Genomic DNA, 22,713 nt, shown 5'->3' with positions numbered 1-22,713 from the left:
TTAAACTCATAAGTGGATTGTGCCGTGATACGGTAACGCGGTGAATGTTAATGCGTTGCGACACGGTGTGAGTGGCGGACGCGATTGCGTGCGAAAGGATTTTATACGCGTCGATCGGGAGACAGAAAAGCTTTTGAATAGTAGTACATTGGAAGGATTTCTGCGCCTTTCAATATGTAAGTGCCGGTGATTTATAAATGTCTGCAGTCGCGTTTTTGTGTGATCTGGCCCCATTATAAATGATTGGATCTTCGAGTAAAGTTTTAGCTTTGCGGTCGCATTACCGGAGAATTATTGTAGGGTTGTCGCTTGAGTGCGAAATTGATGCATTACGAACTGGAACGTTATCAATTTAAACGAAAATACACCTTCGTGCTGTGATAAGATCATCCTTGAATAGCTCAAAATACTTTAGTTTTAAGGAATATTATGGTATAAAGAATCTTTTGATGTCATAATAGGTACATGTAGCGTTGATATTAAATATTCTTTGTGCCGCAGCTTCTTTGAAGTATTTCAGAGTCGTCTGTTACGATTTTTCTCGTGATATCCGACGTACTTCATTTTTTCTTTCATTGTAATTACCGTATTTTGTGTCATGATTAGACTGTATTAGATGTTGTCCTACTTTGTTTCAACATGATAGACTTTCGAGTTATTCATTAGACTATTTCTTCTCGATCTACTGTTAGTTTTTGCAACGTATTCACGATTTTAAAGACGAATGGAATATATGACTATTTCCGATGAGCCTTGCTCAAAATTCACACCATGTTCAATTTTCGAAGACGAAATAATTAGTAACGTATAACTCCTTTCTAACAAGGATCAAGGATATTTCTTATAAAGATTTCGATAAGGATCAAGAGTTGATGAAGTTAAATCGTATATAACTTATATAGTTTATCTTCCTAACCACTAGACCCTGAAGGATGTCCATGACAGGATCACTAATTGCCAAATAACTGATTGTTCAGGTTTCAATTTCAAAAATCAGAATAAGCATACCGGCTTAAAATTGGACAATCTCTTGTAACGCATCCATCCAAGTAGAGCTAAATTTCTGAAAAAACTGACACGCTCGTTCGTGCATCTTACTGCCTTTTTTGGCGTCGACCAGCTACGTGAATTTGATTTAGCTTAGTTCTGCATTGAGTACTATTTGAAGAACATTGTAGCAGATATTACAAACATCAGGCATCATAACATTTAACGCCTCAAGATGACGACAGCAGGCTCGTACCATATAGAACTTTTAAATTAAAAAGTTTTGACTAATTTTTGTACAACCCTTAGACGGTCTCGTTTATTATAAACTAGCTGACCCGACAGACGTTGTCCCGTCTTAACTATGAACTTGCAGCGCGCATTCTGTCAATCGCTGACAGTTATTTCAAACAATTGACAGTTATAAAATTAATATTTTCGTTAAGTTTTCTTAAATTTTCTAATTTTCCGCGCAATTTTTTGATTGTTTTCTTTCATAAGAATCTTCTCCTGTCAATAACAAACGCAACAACAAAAAAATAGTGATATCGGTCCAGCCGTTCACGCGTTATGGCGTTACCAAGGGAAATAAGGATTCATTTATATATATAGATAGATGTCTTGATCTCGTCATCTAATTGTATTTAAACTAATCCCATCTCCGCAGCCATGTCGCGCCAACGTCTCGCTACTAGAAGAGGATGTGTGGCGCGAGCAACAGTGCGGCGCGCATGACGGCACGCCGTACGGCGGCGAGCTGTTTCACTGGCGCGCGCATCGCGACGACGCCGAGCCGTGCGCACTCACGTGTCGCGGCACGCCGCACCACTCCGGACAAAAAGCTGAGCCGGTATGTAAACAGTTGAATAAGTCGGGTAACTAAAGCTTATACGAATACAATTTTTCTCAGTATGTTAAAGAAATGTTTCACATTGTAATTGAAAGGACAGATACATAAACAAACAAAATAGGCTATATTTTTTACATTCTTAATCCGTTTGTCATAGCGACTGACTTATGTTCATTCACAGATACTATCCATGCATAATATGTGAATGTGTTTTTTTTTAACTATAGGTCCCACGTAATGTAATAACGAGCGGTAATCTTGCCTTGTCCTTCTTTTTGCTTCAATTATCATCATTTTTAGTCATGTAAGGGGGTACATATCGATGGGTCCTATGTATATGGGCCAAACTAACAATTTGGCCATTTTGACTTTTTTATGGTAAACGCATTTTATCGATATAATGAATCTAGTGAGCTATTAAAAAAAAAGATTTTTGCATAGAAACACGATTTTTTATTACAGTATAACGGCATATGTAACATAAATTTAAACATATAAGGTCCTAAGAGTAGTTAGAGACTTATACGCGGGGAGTTCCCGCGCGTTTGTTTACGGTTGGGACCAATCAGCTGGTCACTTATACGTTGAACGGAGCAACGGCCGCACTGTGATGAATACAAAATGTAATTGTTGTGTTTTTGCGTTACAATTTAGTTTAATAAGTAAAATATGGCATCCAATTATCGTGTTAAGTTGAGTAGAAGTCGGAATTTAGTGAATTTGGCATTGATGCAGAAATGATCAAAAGTGTGCTGGACCACGTCAAGTCCTTTGAACCGGTTGATTCACATTATTGCCGCAAAGACAGTAATAAACTTTATTTAGATGGCTCTTTAAGTTTTATCCGAATGTTCATGTTATACAAAGAATGGTATGATCCATCACAAAATGATATGAAAATATTCTGCGCTACTTTTGATTTGCAAAAAGTGTTGTTGTCCCCAAGTGGTGAAATTAGTCTATTTTATTACAGCAAAAGGTTGAAAGTACATAACTTATCGGTTTTCGATATTAGTAAGTTAATTGGTACCTGTTACTTATGGAATGAAGAAATTGCAATGAAGGGATCGAACGAAATTGCGAGCTGTATTTATAATATTATTACATTGAAAAGTCAAGAAGGTTGTGACGATTTCAGATTTTGGTCAGACAATTACACTGGCCAAAACCGAAACAGGATTATATTTTTTATGTATCTATACGCTGCTAAACAGTTTAATTTGAATGTAAAGCACATTTTTCTTGAAGTAGGCCACACGCAAATGAAGGCGACTCCATACACGCCACCATTGAAAGAGCTTCAAAATATAAGAATATTTATACACCCTCTGAGTGGAGCTCATTGATTCGATGGGCGAAATCAAAAGGAAGTCCTTATAACGTTATAGGCGTAGTTCAAAATATGATTTATGACTTCAAAAAGATGCAGACAAATACTCAGTTTAACTGGACTAAAAACTCAGAAGGACAAAAAATTCTTTGGTCTAAAATAAAATAAATTCGTGTAAGACAAGACGAACCGTACGTTTTATACTATAAATATAATTTGGGTAGTGAAGATGCTATTGAAAATTATATTATTATCTTAGATCACCCAGTACGAACAAGAAGACAAATTGCCGATAGACCAACTGATATTCCTCTGCAACTATGTTACAATCAGTTATTACCAATACAACCTTCCAAGAAGAAAGACTTGCTTGATTTATGTCGAAAAAATATTATCCCACGGGTATACCACAGTTATTATGAAAATTTAATAGCATCTTATGACATTGGGACTATTAATGAAAGCGATAATGAAGACATTTTAATAAACACTTATTAAGAATTACTAGTAAATTTTACCATTAACGTTGAGTTTGATAATTTTATTACTTGATTATACTACTTACAGAGATATTTTTTTTGTTTACATCAGAAAGGTTTTTATTTTTGTTATTTTTTTTTTTGTAATTTTATTAAGAAAATAATAACGTGAAGTACGTAGTTTTGTTAATCAAACTAAGATCTTCAGTAACAGTTTCCTTCTTATGTTTTTTTTGTTGGTAATTTTTATCATTAAAATACCAAAAAGACTGAATACGGGTCCATATGTGTACTTATAAGGCTAATTAAATTTTTATTTAAATAAATGAATAAAACTAATGTGTGTTTTTTATGATCTATCTGAAAACTCAGTCAATAGGTTAGCAGATTTTACAACGTATAAGTGTCAATGTGACATAAATAACTAAATATCGTAATATCTTTTATTTTTATTAATAAATTATTAACTACTTCAAGTGTTAGTTGATTTTATGGGTGGAAAATAAAAAAAATATGTAATTTATGCTAATTACCGTAATACGCGTATAATAGCCAATATGGCACATTGGCCCTTTTAGGGTGTTTTTGAAAAAAAATAATTTTAACAAAAACTATCGTAGAAGGGCCAATGTGACGTACAAAAAAAACCGGTAAATGTATATATAAAATACTATAATATAAATGAGGAGGATAATTGTCATAGCTAACAAGCAAAATTTCATAAACTTCGGATTTATAAATCTAAAGTTATAGTAAATTTTAACTTTGGAAGCCTCTCCTGTAAAGTTGTAATTTTGCATTTTGGCCCATATACATAGGACCCATCGATATTTTTGTTAAGAAGAGTTATCTTTAACTCCATATTTATAAGAATTAATAATTTATGCACGACGTACGTTATTTTTATAATATGCATAATTTGAACGACTTAGAAGAAATATTATGCTATTATATTCTACGTCCCTTACTGACATCAAATCAGACTATTTGAAAGACCAACATATTACACATACAACATACGTGACGTGTACGTGACACGTGAACTCAATTCACACACCACTTTTTTTCCCAACAGACAGTGTCGTTAGACGAAGATGACAGAGTAGTGGTAGCTGTCCTCGCTGCGAGAGTGTCTGACGGGACGAGATGTCGTCCTGGCAGCCTGGACATGTGCATCGATGGGAGATGTCAGGTAAGTTATAGTGAATAACTAAATCGTAACAAAATTACGGTAATGCCTACGTCTATAAATGATGCTGATAGGAAAATGAGCCATCTTGCACATTAAATATGTTAAAGGCTTCTTCTATGCCCTTTGGACAACACATTTTAGGTCAAGATCTACCGACCCCACATTAAACTGGGATAAAGACGGGTATAAAGAAAAAACTATGCTATTTTGAGGGCTATTTATGTCTTTCTTACTCTATTAATAATTTAACATTCGGATCATAATACGCCTATCAGGTTACTCTTTGATATAATATGTCTGATATAGAATAAACACAATATCATACTTCATATTATATCAACTAATATAGATTATAATTACTTTATTGCTTGCCCATATAGACAGAAATTTAATCATCAACAAAACCTAGGCTATTGACATAATTCCAGTTTTGATTGCTCCATCTACAATATGACGCACTGTGAACAAACATGCATAATTAAATTGATATTTCCTAAAACAAACACAATTTATGAAATGCGTGGAACTAATCTCACTATTTGTTGATAATGTGACGGAGCGACTAGTGAACCTCGTCGCAGTCTATAAGGGTCCGTCCGAATCTGACGAATGCTCGTTATGCATAGACTCACGTACTGCGCGTTTGTGATTATGTGTATATGGCTGTGCTATTGTCATTATATAATAACAAAAGCAGATTTATGACAAGGTACATAAATAGCGGATTGAATTTAATGCCTGCAATTTACATACTTCTTAATATGGCTGATACAGATCCAGCAAATGAGTGCAAATAAATGCCAACAAACGAAAGCCTTTGGGGTCCTGATAGGCAAAAACCATTGACTCACGGTCGTTCACTTTGTCTGTACCCGGCATTATTCAAGCAATCAAGTGAATTCGCACGCGAACAGTCGCAGGTATGTACTCCAGACGAACGGTACACGCACCGAGCATTCGTCATATTTGGACGCACCCTTAATAATGCGGTGATGCGGAACGATACATCCGGCTGTATGCTCTGCTGATTGTTATTATTAACAAAATTGATCATAAATTTCACATAAACGGTCTAATAGTTTGAATCAGTGATTGTCCTATATTTTATGTTTTTGACTTTGAACTATTTGCGTAAGAACGAAAGGAATACAACAATGTTTTAATAAAATACTGATTAATAACTAATTGCTAATTAAACAAAAATATTTTAACTTCGAAGCCAAAAAGAGCTTTGTATGTTTTTGCATTATTGACGTCGCCTTGTACAGGCTATATTTTTAACAGGAATATGGTCGTTTAGTAGTTTTAGGTGGTTCCTAATAAGGTCTTTATTTTTGTGTTTTAATTACTATTAAAGCATTTCTGCATAAAAAATCAATACGACCAAATTATTATTTTTTACCCGAGCACGGAAAAGTACTCCTTCTGCACCTGATGGTAAGTGGAGTGGGGTCCAATAGAGTGTCGACTGACGAGAGATGATTACCCCTCGACAGTCGACACAATTATGCCGGCCTGTTGCAATCAGGTATACACAGGCTGATCCTGGAACGCGACACACTTACGTGGGCCACTATGGCGGGTTTCAACACCTTGAGTACGCTGGTCGCTATCCAGGCAGATATAAAATATATCCTTCCACCAGCAAATATACGTTTCTTTTTGAACTGCGAACTCGTCCCAACCGTCAATACAATAATCAATTAGGCTATCGTTCAGATACTTTATTCCAAATAAACACCTTTTCTACAAAAGATACCTTGTAATCTAGGTTTTAAATCGTTTGCACGTATACGTAACATACTGGTAACGTTAGTGAATGTGGGCAGTGCAAAAATTCCTCGCGTGCCGCCGAGCTGTTAGCTGCGGAACAAGCTGTTTACACCTACTGTTGGTAATAAACACGTGCGCACTGCGGCCAGGTGCCAAATAGTCTTGCTTTTTATTGCGAAACTATTTTTCATATACTTTAACCGAGTTTAAAAAAGAGGTTCTTAGGGGCGCTGGTAGGAAGGAAGTACTTTCAGGTCATATATTTTGCGAGTATTTACTACTGACCAAGAATCAATTCCTCAAATTTGGCAAGAACCAATGTCTTAAGTTGTTTGGTACGGATCCCTCGGTGCGCGAGTCCACCTCGCATATTCCGGTATTTTTTTCATAAATAAACTTGTTGTCTTTTACATTCGTACCTCTATAAAAACATGCTTCATTAATATACAAAGTAATTACCATATTCAGCTATTCTCGCACGCGTAATGCGTTCTTTTTCAGGCCCATTACACGGGGGGCGGCGGGTGTTGTTTTAAAATAAACTCGTTATCTCGCGATGTGCCTAGCTTTCAGTGTGAAGCGAGTGTCCCGTGAATGTTTAATGGACACGATGACCGCCGCGCAATACACGGCCGTCGGCGTGTAGCGTTATATCACAAACATAAGCGGCGATAGCCTAGTTGGGTATGAAACGGACTGCCGAGACGAATCAAATCAAATCTAACGGCTCATGTGCTGGACCCTTTCTTTTAATTTTATCCGTGCCACTATACAACTAGCTTATGTAGCTGTAAACGTCCCTATCCTTGAGGTTAAAACGCCTGCTTAGTTCATTATTTTGTTGCCCGCTTTGCTGTGGAGGGAAATGGACAATCAATATTTCCAACTACTCCCTATCTTTCTATTTGATTTATTTCGTTGCAGGATACTGACAAATTAGTTTTACCTGATAATCGCCGAGCTTCACTGCTCGGTGTCATAAAATGCGTGCCACTGCTGATCCTGGCTTACAAAAAATAAAATAAAAAATACGTAAAGTTACGTCAAAAAGGACCCAGACCGACCAAAATCATAAATGGAAAAATGTATGAATTCCCAATGTTTGCGAAACCTTGTCTTTCAATTCCTTTTACTGTTTTAATTAATTTTTTATCACCCTACTTCGTAATACGATTATTTTATGTAACTAGACTCTAGACCTAAAATATTAAAGCAAATTACTTAAAATATACCGCATATTCCACACCACGCCGCCGGCCAACACTTAAACCAAACGGCGCGTGTAGCTCAGTGCAGTAATTCAGTTAGTTATGCTTTGCGGAGCGGATACCGGAATAAACAGGACCTTTTTGCGCCGACACAATGCTAAAATACCACGTTGAAACTGTTAATTTACTATGCGAACCGGATTGTGAGATATATTATTATTACTCTTAAAAATGGGCGTTGTAACAAGGTTCATTTCATGTTGGTGATTTTAAGGAGAGTGGACGTAAACTGAAATTACAATATTTATGTAATACCTGGTAAAGTAAACGATAATTCACAAAGAATACGCAAATTGCCACACAAACGAATTGCTTTAACGGTGAAGGAAAACATTGTGAGGAAACCTGCATACCTGAGAAGTTCTCTACAGGAATTTTGAGGGTGTGTGAAGTCTACCAATCCGTGCTAGGCCAGCGTGGTGGACTAAGGCATAATCACTCTCAGAAGTAGAGGAGGCCCGTGCCCAGTAGTTGGACAGTATATAATGTAGGGCTGATATATTTATTATAATTATAAATTCGTCATATTTATATGACGTTCATATTCATATGACTACACTATCGGAAAAAAAATCGTACTTTCTTTCTTAAATCTAATTCTGGAACTTCTTAATAATTATAATTTAATCAACATACGGTTTCCTTAGAGGTCAATAATGATAATATTTAAGAATTGTGGGTAGAATATTTTAATATGTGAAGGCAGTCGAAATAACAGTAAGTACATTATCTATAATTATACGGGTATACGTTACAATATTTATTATACAATAAAAAATATGTATTTAATATTATCTGCAACTATCGCTATAACTTGCAGTGTTTGAATAATTACGTGGAAAATTCTCTGCTTATTTCAATCATTTTATAATGTATTCACGAATCATTCAACAACAGAAGATACGCTTTATTTAATAACTTTAAAGGCAAATATTGTAAAGCCTATCAATACGGCTTAATAATTCGCTTGAAACTTTTGATGGATTCCACGAAACTGTTGCGGTGCGGGACACAATGCCCGTCAGGTTGGCTAATTTATTGGCTACATAAATCATTTTCTATTGCTTATATTATGTATCTATAGGAATTTCAATGATGGCTATAAAAATCGAAGTATCTATTTGGCACATGTTCAAAAATAAATATTTTTTCTCATATTAGAAGTGTAGACACCATACATGTTGAGTACTATTCTCATTATGTTATTAAAATACTGAAATGTTACAACTATGCATAACTAGGAAAGGTATGTTATAACTAAACACATGGCATACACAACAGTTGTGACAACTACCGAATTACTTAAAATACTGAAATGTTACAACTATGCATAACTAGGAAAGGTATGTTATAACTAAATACATGGCATACACAACAGTTGTAACAACTACCGAATTACTGTTGTTCGTTGCTTGATTAAGTTCGCTTTAAAATTATTTTAAAAGAGGTTAGGCCTTTTGAAAGATTTACAATTTGCATGGATCACACTTTGTTTTGTTCGGGTAGAAATCTCCCTTAAATGAACAAAAAATACGTACAACGCATAACTGAAAATATAAAAATCCGCTCGCCATCCTAAAAGCCCTTGTGTCAGTTCCCTTTCCATTCCACTCCGAACTGATTTTATAAATGGCGCCGCTGCCACGATTTTGATTTTGTATATTGAAAAGGCATCCCATCTTCTCCACTGAGTGCTTCTTTGTTGGTAAACAAATGGTTGCCGCGAGTTGATTCTGGCAATAATTAATTATCTTCGGATTACGTTATTAAAGCTCTTAAATTAATTATTTGGAATTCGTCTTGACGCTGAATATGTACCGGCTAATGTAGTTAGTGTAGATAAGGTTCATAAATATACGAATTAGGTTGCACATTAATGGAAAATCGACCTTGTTACAAGGGACTATGATTTTCTTTTTCTAGATTAAATCTGCAAGAAACGAATACATGACAGAATTCAAACGCTCGGAAAATATGTATCTTTATTTCTTTCTGTTAATTGCAATTATGTTATATTACGACAATTTCAAGGAATATCAATATTGAATTATATATATTTAGTCTTGTTGATATAGTGTTTCTATTGCCTCAAATGTAAACCATAAGTTCGCAGGTTCCATATCATAAGTATATATTTTTTTATAATTTTTATTATCTTACTCTTTTTTTAAACGTGCACAGCAAGCTGAACCCATTGCACCTGATAGTAAGTGGGGTGGAGTCCAATAGAATGTCAACTGACGAGAGATGATTACCCCTCGACAGTCGACACAATTATGCCGGCTTGTTGGATCCGGATATACACAGGCTGATCCCGGAACGCTACACACTTTAGTGGGCTATTATGACGGGTTTTAATACCTCGTGTACGGTGTTCGCTATTCGAGCGGATATAAAATATATCCTACCACCAGCAAATACATTCTCAAACGTTTGAAAATACCCGTAAAAACATTTTACGTCAAACAAAGAAAATACGTATACGTGTTCAAAATAAATTAGAGATTCAATTCTCTTTGACCAATCAACCATTCTTCCAAGCGTAGATATATATATATTTAAAATTTTCTTCAACGTCTCGAGTAAGTGTCGTATTGTGTCCAAGTTCTTAATAATAATTTGAAGCCCAAACCGTTTGAGAAAGCCGGGCTTTATGTAAATTGTTCAAAATGTACCATTGTTACACCGACAGGATTGTTTGATTTTAACTTAATAATATTAATGTTTGGTGCTGAACTTCGGGCTAAAAATAGTTCCAGCCAGTGCCAAAAGATGTCGTTTTATTAAGGTTGTTAATTACGTTTATAAGCTATGTTTATTTTTTTTAGATACACAAATAAATTATATCACTTAAGTTATAATACCAAAAAATATAAATAAATTACAATCATAGAGGAATGTATTAATACATTAATTTTGAATCTTACTACTTAACATATTACGCGCAAACTGTGGCTTTCAGATTATTCTTAGTGAAAGAGTACGTTCACCTTTTAATTGTGGAACCATATTCATCATCCCTTTGTAATATTTTCTTTTTATGACAAAAAATGAATATTTATGAATTATTCTTTATATGCTGAATAATGTTTTGTCTATTCATAAATATTGTTCAACATTAATAAACTATATTCAACAAACAAAGTATTTAAAACAAGAACAATACCTTTAGCTTTCGCGCCGTACGTCGTCGATAGGGTTGTCACTCGCAACATTCGTATTAAAAGTTAATTACTACTTTTTAATGTAATGAAATTTAATTATCGATATTAAATATTATCAACTTCGTAGAGGTATAATGAATTTGGTAGTGATAATATTCATATTCCTGTATGATCAAGTATCCTTTAATACAAAACTTCGCATAGTAACTGTATTTTTTTCGCACTGCCAGACTATTAATGTAAGCTATAACTGCAAGAAAAAGTCTATCATTTCGAAATATTTCATAGATATTTTTTATAGTACAGGCTTCATTATTAACTGCAACTACAATATCTTTCAACTATCCAGAGCTAATAAAAGCACAACTACCGAAGATATTTCAATATCTTCCATCTGTAATTAAGAACTAAAAGTGCCAACCCTACAGCAACGTAAATAATTTCCATAAGCATTCCATTGTGGTGTTTCACCGGGTGTGGCACGGTCGACGACTGCCGGGGCGCGTTTTTAATCTACCCTCGTTGTGATCAGCTGCTAATAGTTGGGACCGTGTTATGCTTTGATTGTTTTCGTTCCTTTTGTTTTTTAAAACTTTATTGTTAGTATTTTTCCTGTCAGAGTAAATGCGAGTTTATATTTGTCTCGCTGAATATTTACAATAACTGTTTCTGTATTTAGAACTTTTGAAGTTCGTGCAATTCTGAATGCAATAATTATTGTGTAGTATTCTACTTAATTGTCAATTTGACGATTGGTCTAATTTAAATATATTTAATGGAAGGAAAGTATGTTAAAAAATATATTATTCACCTATATCATTTCTAACCTATTTTATAAATAAGGAATAAATACACAAAATGATAAATACGTATAACTCAACCAAGTTATTGAATGAATCAATACCCTAAACTAAAATTTATTCCATAGTAAACTGTAAAGCAACTTAAACATTGTCATCTTGAATCATTAACTGGCATTTTCATAAATGGTCCCAACCGCCTTTTTTCAATCTATCGTGAAAATTCACCAATCAGAACGATTTTTTTACTGCTTACCAATGACATATTCGCATTGGTTATTTTCGGGATCAAAAATTTGGTTTGATATTGAAAATGGTAGTCATTAGTCATTATTTTAGTTTCACAATATTAGTAACTCAGATATACTATAACTTCTTCAAGGTCAATTATATGTTGGTTATAAGCTGAAAACAATTTTAACCTGCTCTGGTGGCGAAGGTTATATATAATTAGATTCCTACCGGCTTCCCTTTAGATGTAGAATCTAATTTATACATATTAGTATCTATGTATTGTGCTGGGTTCCCTACCCTTAAATTTCGCCACTGACCTGCACCCTCAAACTACAAATGAACGGATTGTTCTACTGTCAGTATAGATTGTGCTGGATTGTCTACCCTTAAATTTCACCTTTCTCCACTAAACTACACCCTCAGACTCTAAATGAACGGACTTTTCTAACTGTCAGTATAGTACCAAATATTACTCATCATTAAATTCACGGCATCAAATCATTTAGTACAAATCTGTTGCACTTCCAAAGAAAATTAGCCTCATTAAAAACAGATAGAAAAGAGATCGTGGCATTGTCCGTGAGGCGAACAAAATATTACAAGCTTAACGTTCCAGGCCACATAGTTTTAATTTTAAAAACGAGAGCAAACATCGTGCCTAGGACAAAGGCATGGAGCACGAACGACGAAGAACGCTGTGCAAGGCATAGACTTTAGCGGGACGGTTATAGATGCGCTGTACGCGTTGTTTATTGCACTTCATACATATTATCATGTGAAGGTTCGATGGTGAAGCTGGATGTAGTGCTATAAGCATTCTCTACAAGTTAACGTGAGGTGGTGCAGAGATTAAAACATAGTTGGTGCATATCAATAACATTAAAGATAGTATTATAAAAGTAAAAATATAATACATACCATAGATAAAATAATTTATATAAATATGTCTGTGATAAATATATAATTACAAATATACATAATAACAAAATCATCAATTTGAAATTAATAAGAATCCGCCAATTCACCCGCAAGTAGTTGTCGAGTTCCTTATGGAGCTGTCAAATGTTTATGCGACCTATAGACATAGATAATGACTCCGCTACAAATTTGCAAAGATTGACAGAGCCCCATTTTACTTCAGAACCGCTCGCCATTCATCGAATAATATAAGCACGGGATTTGGATCGAAACGCGTATAAATAAATGGGTGGTAATTCCGATATACGTGACTAGCTCCCTAAATCGATGCGGAATCTTATATCGATTTCTCCGCGTACATAGGAGTAATGGAACTGACAATCCACCTTCAATATTCTAGAAGTTTTCATGACTTACAGAAAGCGAGAGTACGGCTTTTGTACTACAATTATTCATCATCATCATCATCATCAGCCACATTAAGTTCACTGCTGAACATAGTACAATCATTACATGAAGTAAAATCTTTAAACTAAAAAATTCCATTACACTAAACTCTTATACCATCATAGAATATATCAATATATCCTACGAAATCTATATGTTTAACAAACAAAAACTCTTTACTTTCAACAAAAAATATTAACACAAGCTAATTCTAGAATATACTCTCAAAAATGTACCTCAAGACACACTCCGCTGCCTCCTGCCCCCGACACCACTGGCGGGCCTTATTATTTCGCGTCCCCATTCCACGATGATGTCAGGTCGTACCCATTGTGCCATGAGGTTTCAATACCCATTTTTTCTTGTACACCACAAAAAGGACTCCCGCTTTACATTTCTTGTGCAAATTTTGTGAGGATTTCTGAAAAGGCGCATTATTGTTGTTATCCACTTGTGTGATGGAATCGTGTCGTTTGGCCGGCAGCTTTTTGTCTAATACAATTGGCAGAGTAATGAGTTTTTTAATTTGACTCGGTTTAGAGTAAAGCAATTCTGAGATTATTTATTTCGCAATTTCGCGGGAATCCGTTGGCTTCAAAAAATAATAAAGCGAACTGTAATTTGAGTGATGTAACGATTAAAGATTATATATTACAAAATGAGGTTTCTGCAGACATTTTTATAATAAACTAAATAAATGAACTCGGTATAAAATGCTACGTACAATTTAGACGAGTTGCTCTAAATGAAAGTAAAACAATGGTTTAACATTTTGACATTCTTAAAAGTGATTTATATCTAAATCATATGATTAGTCAATTTTTGTGTTTGTATTAAGTCCTTTGTACGCAACTTCGCCTGATTTTTTTCCGGATAAAAAGTAGCCTATAGCACTCCTGAGTAATGTAGTTTCCATTACTGGAAAATGTTTCAAAATTGGTTTAGTAGTTGCTGACATTAATGCCTTCAAACAAACTCTTCAGCTTCATATTGGTATAGATTTGAAACATTAATTAGTACCTTTAACTATATTGAGTACATCAGAAAATAAATTTACATTTAATAACCGCAATTTAAAACCACTTTTCAACAGTCAAACATATAAAATCACAAATAAAGTTAGACCCCTCTCTTCCACAGCAACAACGCACGCCAGATCAATTTAAAACAGACTAGACAAGGCAAAGCTAATGTAACATAAATACGTGGGTCTGTTCTTTCATCTCGCCACACAATTGGGTCCTCGCCACTACATTTATTTGAGCTAAGCCCAGGCCCTTTCACGGACATGTTGTGAACGTTCTGAATGGGCTATTTCGCGAACACAGGTAACCCACGATATAATGGATGTTTTGGGTTACTTTTAATTTAATACACTCGCAGAGACATATTTTTTGTTGATGTTCGTGTAAACTTGTATTCTCCTTTGGTGATATGATTCAATGATTTCTGATGATGGAAAATAAAAAGCCTCAACTGTAATAAAAAAAGGGACTAGTTTCTTGTACTGAAAACGTTATCTTTGAAATGAAAAACAAAAGTGTCGTCCTAAAGCAGGGTTTTTTATATTCCTGGTCAATGTAGAACGTAATGATATTATTGAGAAAGGTTTTATTCCTTACTGGAAATTGACGTAACAATTATGAGTATTTTGGTGTAGCCCGCAACTTCGCCCACAAGGAAAGCCTATCCTTTTACAAAAATCCTTATAAACACTATAGCGATCTATAGCGCGTCTGTACGCAACACTTTAAGCAATATTAATACAATATGAACCCAATTATAACCGGTTTTGTGTGTAATAAATAAAATAAAGCCACTTATTTTAAAATCTTGTTAATGAAGTCTATATTTCTCAAGGAAACAAATTACCAGGATAAAAGTAGACTAAGTTAATCCAGAACGTGGTCAACTCATGTGCCAAATTTTCTCTAAATCCGTTCAGCTTTTTCTGAGTTTATTTTCAAGAAAATATAAAAATTGTCACATTCTTCGCATTTATAATATTAGTAAGAATTTAGATAATTATGAATCCGTCTATTACAAATTTGCTGGTTGTAGGATATATCTTATATCCGCCCCGATAGCGACCACCGTACACGAAGAGTTAAAACCTGCCATAGTGGCCCATATAAGTGTGTCGCGTTTCGGGGTTAGTCTGTGTATATCCGGTTCTAATAGGCCGTAAAAATTGTGTGGACTGCCGAGGGATAATCATCTCTCGCCAGTCGACATTCTATTGGACCCTGATCTACTTACCATCACATGTGTAGAAGAGTAACTTGCGGTGCTCTTAAAAAAATAGAACACGTGTACAGTAATTTAATTTTAAGTAAACATTTTGGTAATAAGCAACGAACAATAATAATTCGTAATTTATTTTAAAAAGAAGGTAATTAAAATCACAGTCTTCAATTGCATTAATTTGTATTTGAATGTTGTTAAATTTCTTGCATTCCAAAATTGAAATCAGTTCCTTCAAAATGTACAAAGACTTACTCGAACAAATCCTATGAAAATAAAACAACAGTTAACATCTCCACAGCATTGCAGATATTTTAGGGGAGCTTGAAAAATATTTAATAATTTGTCGCTAAAATTTCGAGTTAAAATGTAAAGGCTAATGGCGCACCGTGTAGATAAAAAGAAACTTTTACAATTTAAGTCTACAACTTGCGAAATAAAGTAGATATTGCTTTAATTTGTTATCTTCCCGCGCCGCAGATAGCTTGCACTTGCACATAGCTTTATACGAGAATTTATTTAGACGTAGAAATATATTAGTTGAAATGCGGCCTCGCTGGAGCCATAAAATGCATCTATCAGAAACTACTGGCCTACTTTTTAATATTTTCATATTTTGTTTTCGACCTATTTATTTCTGCTATTGAAATTCATGCTTAAAGAATAGAGAGTTAAAAATCACAATCAAAACACAAACTGTTTAAATTACTTCTGGTAAAGTTTTTACCTTACTCATTCAAGAATTCAAATCCACGAAAAGTTACTTACTTGCCACAATTTCATATATTATTTAAGTGGAAACTTCGCAGAGGCTCGTTTAAATAATCCAGCGCGCGTTGTCATCGCATACTAATTTGTGGAAGTTTGCGAAGTTGGCATCGGTCAATGATGTTACGGTGGGGTATTGCAAATGAAATGCGAGGTGATGATTAAATTCCAATTTTTGCGACGGAATCAACAATAAGCATACGGCGTGGAGTTTATCTTTGCCTTTTTGAAAATTGCGTTTAATGGAATGTAAATAAATTCGAGTCAATTAACTGTTGCGTGGGTCTATTTTTGTAAGCCGGTATAGTCTATTGTTTTAAGACTTCTCCCAGTATTTGTAGCATATCTCAGGATGCTGGGGTAATGCGGGTTTCTTGGAACACTAAAGTTTATTCTATGGACAGCATGCCATTTGCAGATTGATCTAAGACTGCACACACAACCACACCCAAAAAATAAAACTTAAATATTCACATAAAAAATTTCGTCTTGTCCGTTTGTAAAATTGTTTACACATTTCTAAAATCAGAGGCGTTTCATTTAAGCTCCACAGTACGAAATCCTCAACAGACGCATAAAGGCCCTCCAACTTTATTATGATAATCAGAAAATTCGGCCACATTTGCCCGGACGGCTCTCGACTCGATTTCAGAGGGCACTGAATAAACGATGAGGTTACACTGTTACATATCGCGTGGATTTATGACCCACGGGCGGGGGGCAGGATCGGGCGTAAAGTAGGCGAACGGTGGACTGATTCTGGAATTTTCGACGATAAAAATTGCCGATTTTATCGCAATTTGATCGGCATAAATTCAGGATTTATCGTTTTCTGAGTATATTTTGTTTGGTGATTATATTTTGCATAATGTAGCGAAAATAGTGGTATTAGCTCTATGCTTTCCTAGCATAACAGCGTTTTAATATAAGTACGTGCTAGATATTCCACATCATAGTTTATTATTATAGATATCGAAGAAAAATGAATATGGAGTCTTTATTAGAGCCACAGAAGCTAAAGAGGTTTGAATTTTTTGTATGTCTATATGTTTGTACACGCATCACGTAAAAACTAAAACATGGAATTGAATGCAGTTTTCACTGATATATTGCTAGAGGTCTAACTTAAAATATAGATTCCATTTCATCCCGGAGAAATATAAAGCGGTACTTTTATTTTTAACTCCATTCTACCTCCATTTTTACCAATAAGTATATACATTAGGTATATTATTATGCAGACTTCTCTCGTTCAGTTTTTACAAATTAAGAGTACAAAATACATTCTTTATAACCTTTTCTGGTGATATATATTTTATATCTGCCCGAATAGCGACCACCGTACACAACGTGTTAAACCCGATATAGTAGCCCGCGTGTTTTGCGTTCCGGGATCAGCCTGCATATCCGGTTCCAACAGGCCGGCATAATTTTATCGACTGCCGAGGGGTAATCATCTCTCGTCAGTCAACATTCTTTTGGACCCCATTCTAGTTATCATGACAGGTGAAAAGGCGGTACTTTGCCGTATCAATATAAAAGAACAACTCATGCCTATTAGTACTCTAGTATGAACACGCGTTTAATTAAATATTTCGCTAGCAATAACGCAAGGAATTCAGGAACGATCGATGATTGAAGAATCAATTCCACCTTTTTAATACGTGTGCGATATTTTATTGAAACAGATGATTAAAAATTTCGTCATCTGGAACACGTAAAAATGAGACATTCTGTAATTTCCAAAACGAATGTAGGTACAAACTTAAAATGTGAATGTGTAATGAGAAGTGTAAAGAAGTTTATACGTTAAACAATAAATTTTGATTAGCCTTTCGACTCAGGAATATTCGTAGAGGATATATTATTTTGTGTCCATAATTCGATAGGATATTTAACACGGTTACCTAAAAAAATATATTTATTACTTTTTTAGGTAACCGGCTTGTACTATCAAGCCTGAATAAAATATATATTTTGTAAATTACAAAAATAACCGTTATGATAATGGCACCCATAATGGACACTTTTTGGTGTGAAATGTGTCTGTTATTAAAATGTCGTTAACTGCTTTTTATAAAACATATTCTAAATTTAAAATAAAATAGAAACATGAAGATTATTTTTCAGTAATATTATCATCAAAGGTTGAAATATTAAAATGACTTTTTTCTATGGCCTCTGAAGGTAGACGAGCTAACGGTCTATGCTTACCTGATGGTAAGTGGTCACCATTACCCATAGACAACGGTAATACTAAGAACACAGCCAAGCCACTGCCTACGAAAAAATACAATAAATATTATAAAAGCATTTGATACTTGAAGACAACGAAATATTATCAAAAATCCTGATATACCTTTTGACTTTTCTAAAATGATGTACGTATTCTTTGTTAATTATCGCTTACTTTAATGGTATAGAAAAACCTCATGAAGAAACCTGCATACCTGCAAAGTTCCCTATAGGAATTTTGAGGGTGTATGAAGTCTACCAATCCGCACTAGGCCAGCGTGGTGGACTAAGGCCTAATCCCTCTCATTAGTAGAGGAGGCCCGCGCCCAGCAGTGAGACAGTACATAATGGGACAGTATACATATAATACAGTACTGATATTATTATCCTGATATATACATACACCCTACAAGCTTGAAATATGTAACAAGACATGCCGCAATTAAAATGCTTCATATATAAAGTTGGTAGAGAGAATGCATGTTGCTGCGAGGTAATTAAATTGTTGTTGCATCGCAATGTGAGCTACTCTGTTATGAGTTTTGAAGCGAGGTACTTAACTTATTTGTTAAAAGATATGACAGTTTGTAGAGATGTGGTTAGAGGAATTTCACAGGGGGTGGGTAGCGTCTCTATATACCTACTTGTTCTTAGGTCGAAATCTGGTCTTGATATGGGATTTTTTTGATATTATTGTCGGGTTTCAGGATTCAATCGATACTGCATGTTTAAACTTAACATGACCTGCAAAACGGAAATTTCACATTTGCGAATAACGAAAATAAAAAAAATCGATACTTAATTTGAATTGGTCCATAATAGAGCTCAATATGTAGCATGGTATACCTTTTTTTTTGTTTCGCGGAGAATGTGCTTTATGACTGCCAAGCCTTCGTTGGCGACTGGGCGGTTATGTAGGTGTCACCACGTCTTAGGACCCTGCGTTGCGCCGCTCGGATTTGATGATGACCTTCAGGCGACCGCCGGGCCGAATCCCTATATATACAACGCACGGCATACCAACTAAAACTCCGCGGTGGCCTTCTTCGGCGCATTAGGGACGGCTACGGGATTCCTCTAACGGACGTGCCTAAATCGTCGTCCGCAGAAGTCCATTCAATGGTAGTATACCGTAAGGGGCCGTTCAAGTATTACGTAACGCAATTTTTGAAGTTTTTGACCCCAAATGTAACGCACCGTAACGTTTTCCTGTAATCCCCGCCCCTCCTCCAAAACTTATGTAACTCTAAAGTGATTTTTTTTTTTTACAATATTCACAATAATTTTACGCAAAATACCGGAAAGTCGTTAAAATACCTTTGATATTGTTTTAAAATAATAAAGCCAATGTTACATAACGCTTTGTACGATACCCCCACCCGCCCCTGTAACGCATCATAACGTTCTCATCTTCCCTGCCAGCCCGAGCTGGCTTCTTTGTTTATTAAGTATATTTTTCATTTATTTTATTTTCTCATGTACATTGACTTATCATAAGTGCAACTATGTTCGCCTATGTGATGAATAAAGCATTTTATTTTATTATTTTATTTATTTACATGCCCATCGTCCCCAATTGCGTTACGTAATACTTGAACGGCCCCTAACCTATATTTTTGTTGCAGCGCGTAGGCTGCGATCTGCGAGTTGGTTCAACGCGACGTGTGGACGAGTGCGGCGTGTGTGGCGGCGACGGGTCTTCGTGCTCCCGGCCGCGGTATCACTGGCTCGCCACCCCAGGGTCGCTGTGCTCTGCGACTTGCGGAGGAGGTGAGATAAATAGTATTCAGTAATAATGTTCGGTATTATGACTGCTTCGAGCGTAGTTTTATTGCGTGTGCGGTACGTCATTGCTTTGTTGACTGCTTCGAGTGGTATTGCGTGCGTGGTACGTCGCTGTTTTGTGGTTTCGGATTCGAATCTTAGTATGGGTAGTTATATTTGGTTTTTCTGCTCAGTATTGACTTGGAGTTGAGAATCTGTGCCTTATTGGCGATAGGTTTCACCTCGTAATTTTAGAAGGTTTAGGGCTAAGTCGTCCATTCTGGTCTAGTGTGAGTTAGCAGACTTCACAAGTCTACACTCTTGATCTTTAAGTTGTAGTTTTATTGTTTACTAGCTGACCCGGCAGACTTCATACTACCTCATGGATAAATAAAAGACCTAATCTTTTGTATAAAATGATTTTAAAACAAACAAATCGAATCCGTATTTAATAAAAAAAGCATTTATTGAATAAATAATTTAGCCTATCTCCTACATTGTCACTCACTAAAGAACGCAATTCTGACATAGCAATACGACTATTTTCTTGATCTGTCTGTCTCTGGTCATCAGTGCGGTTAGCACGTGAGGTAGCTCTTCGCACATTTGATTGACTACGACGACCTAAGTCAGGTCGTCTTCTCCTCGGCATCGTAAATTGTAATTAATCAAAGTGAGAAAATTTCCCGCTCATTTAGCAGTAAAGTGTCACTATCACAAAAAAGAGCACATTACTTGGAATGTCACTATCACAAAGGATCACCAAAGTAAAGAAAGTTCTCGCGCACGTAACCACAAAGATAGATATAATATCGTAATAATACTTTTTCCGTGCTCTGAAATGCGACAGGATGGATTGACATATTAGTTGGTTGTCAAATCTAATGTCAAATATTATGATTGCGTTCAGAAATTTAACTTAAGATTCATAATTTAATTTGTGACAAAACTTAAGATTTATCTTTCGATTTCTATATAGTCTTATTAAAAAATAAACGCACAGATTAACAACTGAAGTTAGCTAAAATTGAGTTTCTCGAAGCCGACCACTATTTATGTACTATGTATTTTGAGACTATGCAATTTTGTCGCGTTCGCGATTCACTTTCACTTTTTTTGAGTTTCAGAACGCGATATTAGATCCTCCAACGCGCACGCGAATTTGAACTTTATGCAGCGGTAATAAATTACAAATTGACTCTACGTATTAGTTAGAAAACGTTTGTATGGGAAATAGAAAAATGCTCTTTTGAGGATTTTCCCGGCAATTATTCGAATTTTTCTCACCTTTTAAATCTTCCCTAGACCTCCACGAATAATTCAAGACCAAGATAAGATAAATCCGTTCAGCCGTTCTCGAGTTTTAGCGAGACTAACGAACAGCAATTGATTTTTATATATATAGACTAGATGACCCGGTGAACTTCGTATCACCTACATACATTTATTATTATTATTCATCGTGGAACGCAATTTTGCCATACCAATACGTATGTTATCATTATCTGTCTCCCGTTAGTCAACAGTACGGCTTGCACGTGAAGAAGCTCGTCGCACATTTGATAAACTTCGACGATCTAAGTCATCTTCTCCGTGGCATTTTGCGACAATAACATTAAATAAAGTTCTCACGCACTGACAAATTGATGATAGATTTTAATAATTGTCTTGAAATTTATTTATTTATTTTCTATTTTTAAGAACCCACTGACACTTTTACACTTTATTTATTTCTGAAATGTTTTGTATTTGAACAAAATAAACCAAAGAAATCGGACCTCATAGTACAACTATGAAACAGACAAATTTCTGAACGCACCTATATATATGTGACAGCCAGGCCAATTCTTTATTTCTAAAAAGACAAAAGACATCGAATGTTTCATGGCTAGGAACATTTTGTATTGAAAACTTATATTGTCGTTTTTAGTATTTTCCGTTATTTATTATTTATGTTCGTCACCGTTTAATCCATCCCTGGACTTCCACAATTAATTCAAAACCAAAATTAGCCAAATCGGTTCAGCCGTTCTCGAGTTTTAGCGAGACTAACGAACAGCAATTGATTTTTATATATATAGATAGTAGCATTGGTTCATATTCTTTAGATTTATATTTCGAAATTCACGAAATAAGTCTAGAAATTGAATTGATTTCTGATGTTTACGCGAATGTTAGACATTAAAATTGAACTATTTTTCGGATTTTATGCTTAACCCACCCGTGACCACGAAGGCTGCAGTCTTCGAAACGTTGGAAA

At 35.2% G+C, this 22,713-nt stretch overlaps 1 protein-coding gene across 11 annotated transcripts in view; it reads left to right on the top strand.

Annotated features, from left to right (window-relative positions):
• LOC115455890 (protein madd-4) overlaps nucleotides 1-22,713 on the top strand; it is a 416,434-nt gene that overhangs the window by 359,428 nt on the left and 34,293 nt on the right. For all 11 annotated transcript variants that reach the window (XM_037445350.1, XM_037445344.1, XM_037445332.1 and 8 more), the window contains 3 exons: nucleotides 1,655-1,837; nucleotides 4,722-4,838; nucleotides 20,315-20,459. In XM_037445350.1, coding sequence (XP_037301247.1) covers nucleotides 1,655-1,837; nucleotides 4,722-4,838; nucleotides 20,315-20,459 — 445 coding nt within the window. The remainder of the gene's footprint in view (nucleotides 1-1,654; nucleotides 1,838-4,721; nucleotides 4,839-20,314; nucleotides 20,460-22,713) is intronic.

This window comes from Manduca sexta, chromosome 5, assembly GCF_014839805.1.
Source record: "Manduca sexta isolate Smith_Timp_Sample1 chromosome 5, JHU_Msex_v1.0, whole genome shotgun sequence".
Taxonomy (NCBI): domain Eukaryota; kingdom Metazoa; phylum Arthropoda; class Insecta; order Lepidoptera; family Sphingidae; genus Manduca; species Manduca sexta.
This window is presented reverse-complemented; position numbering and strand designations above follow the sequence as displayed.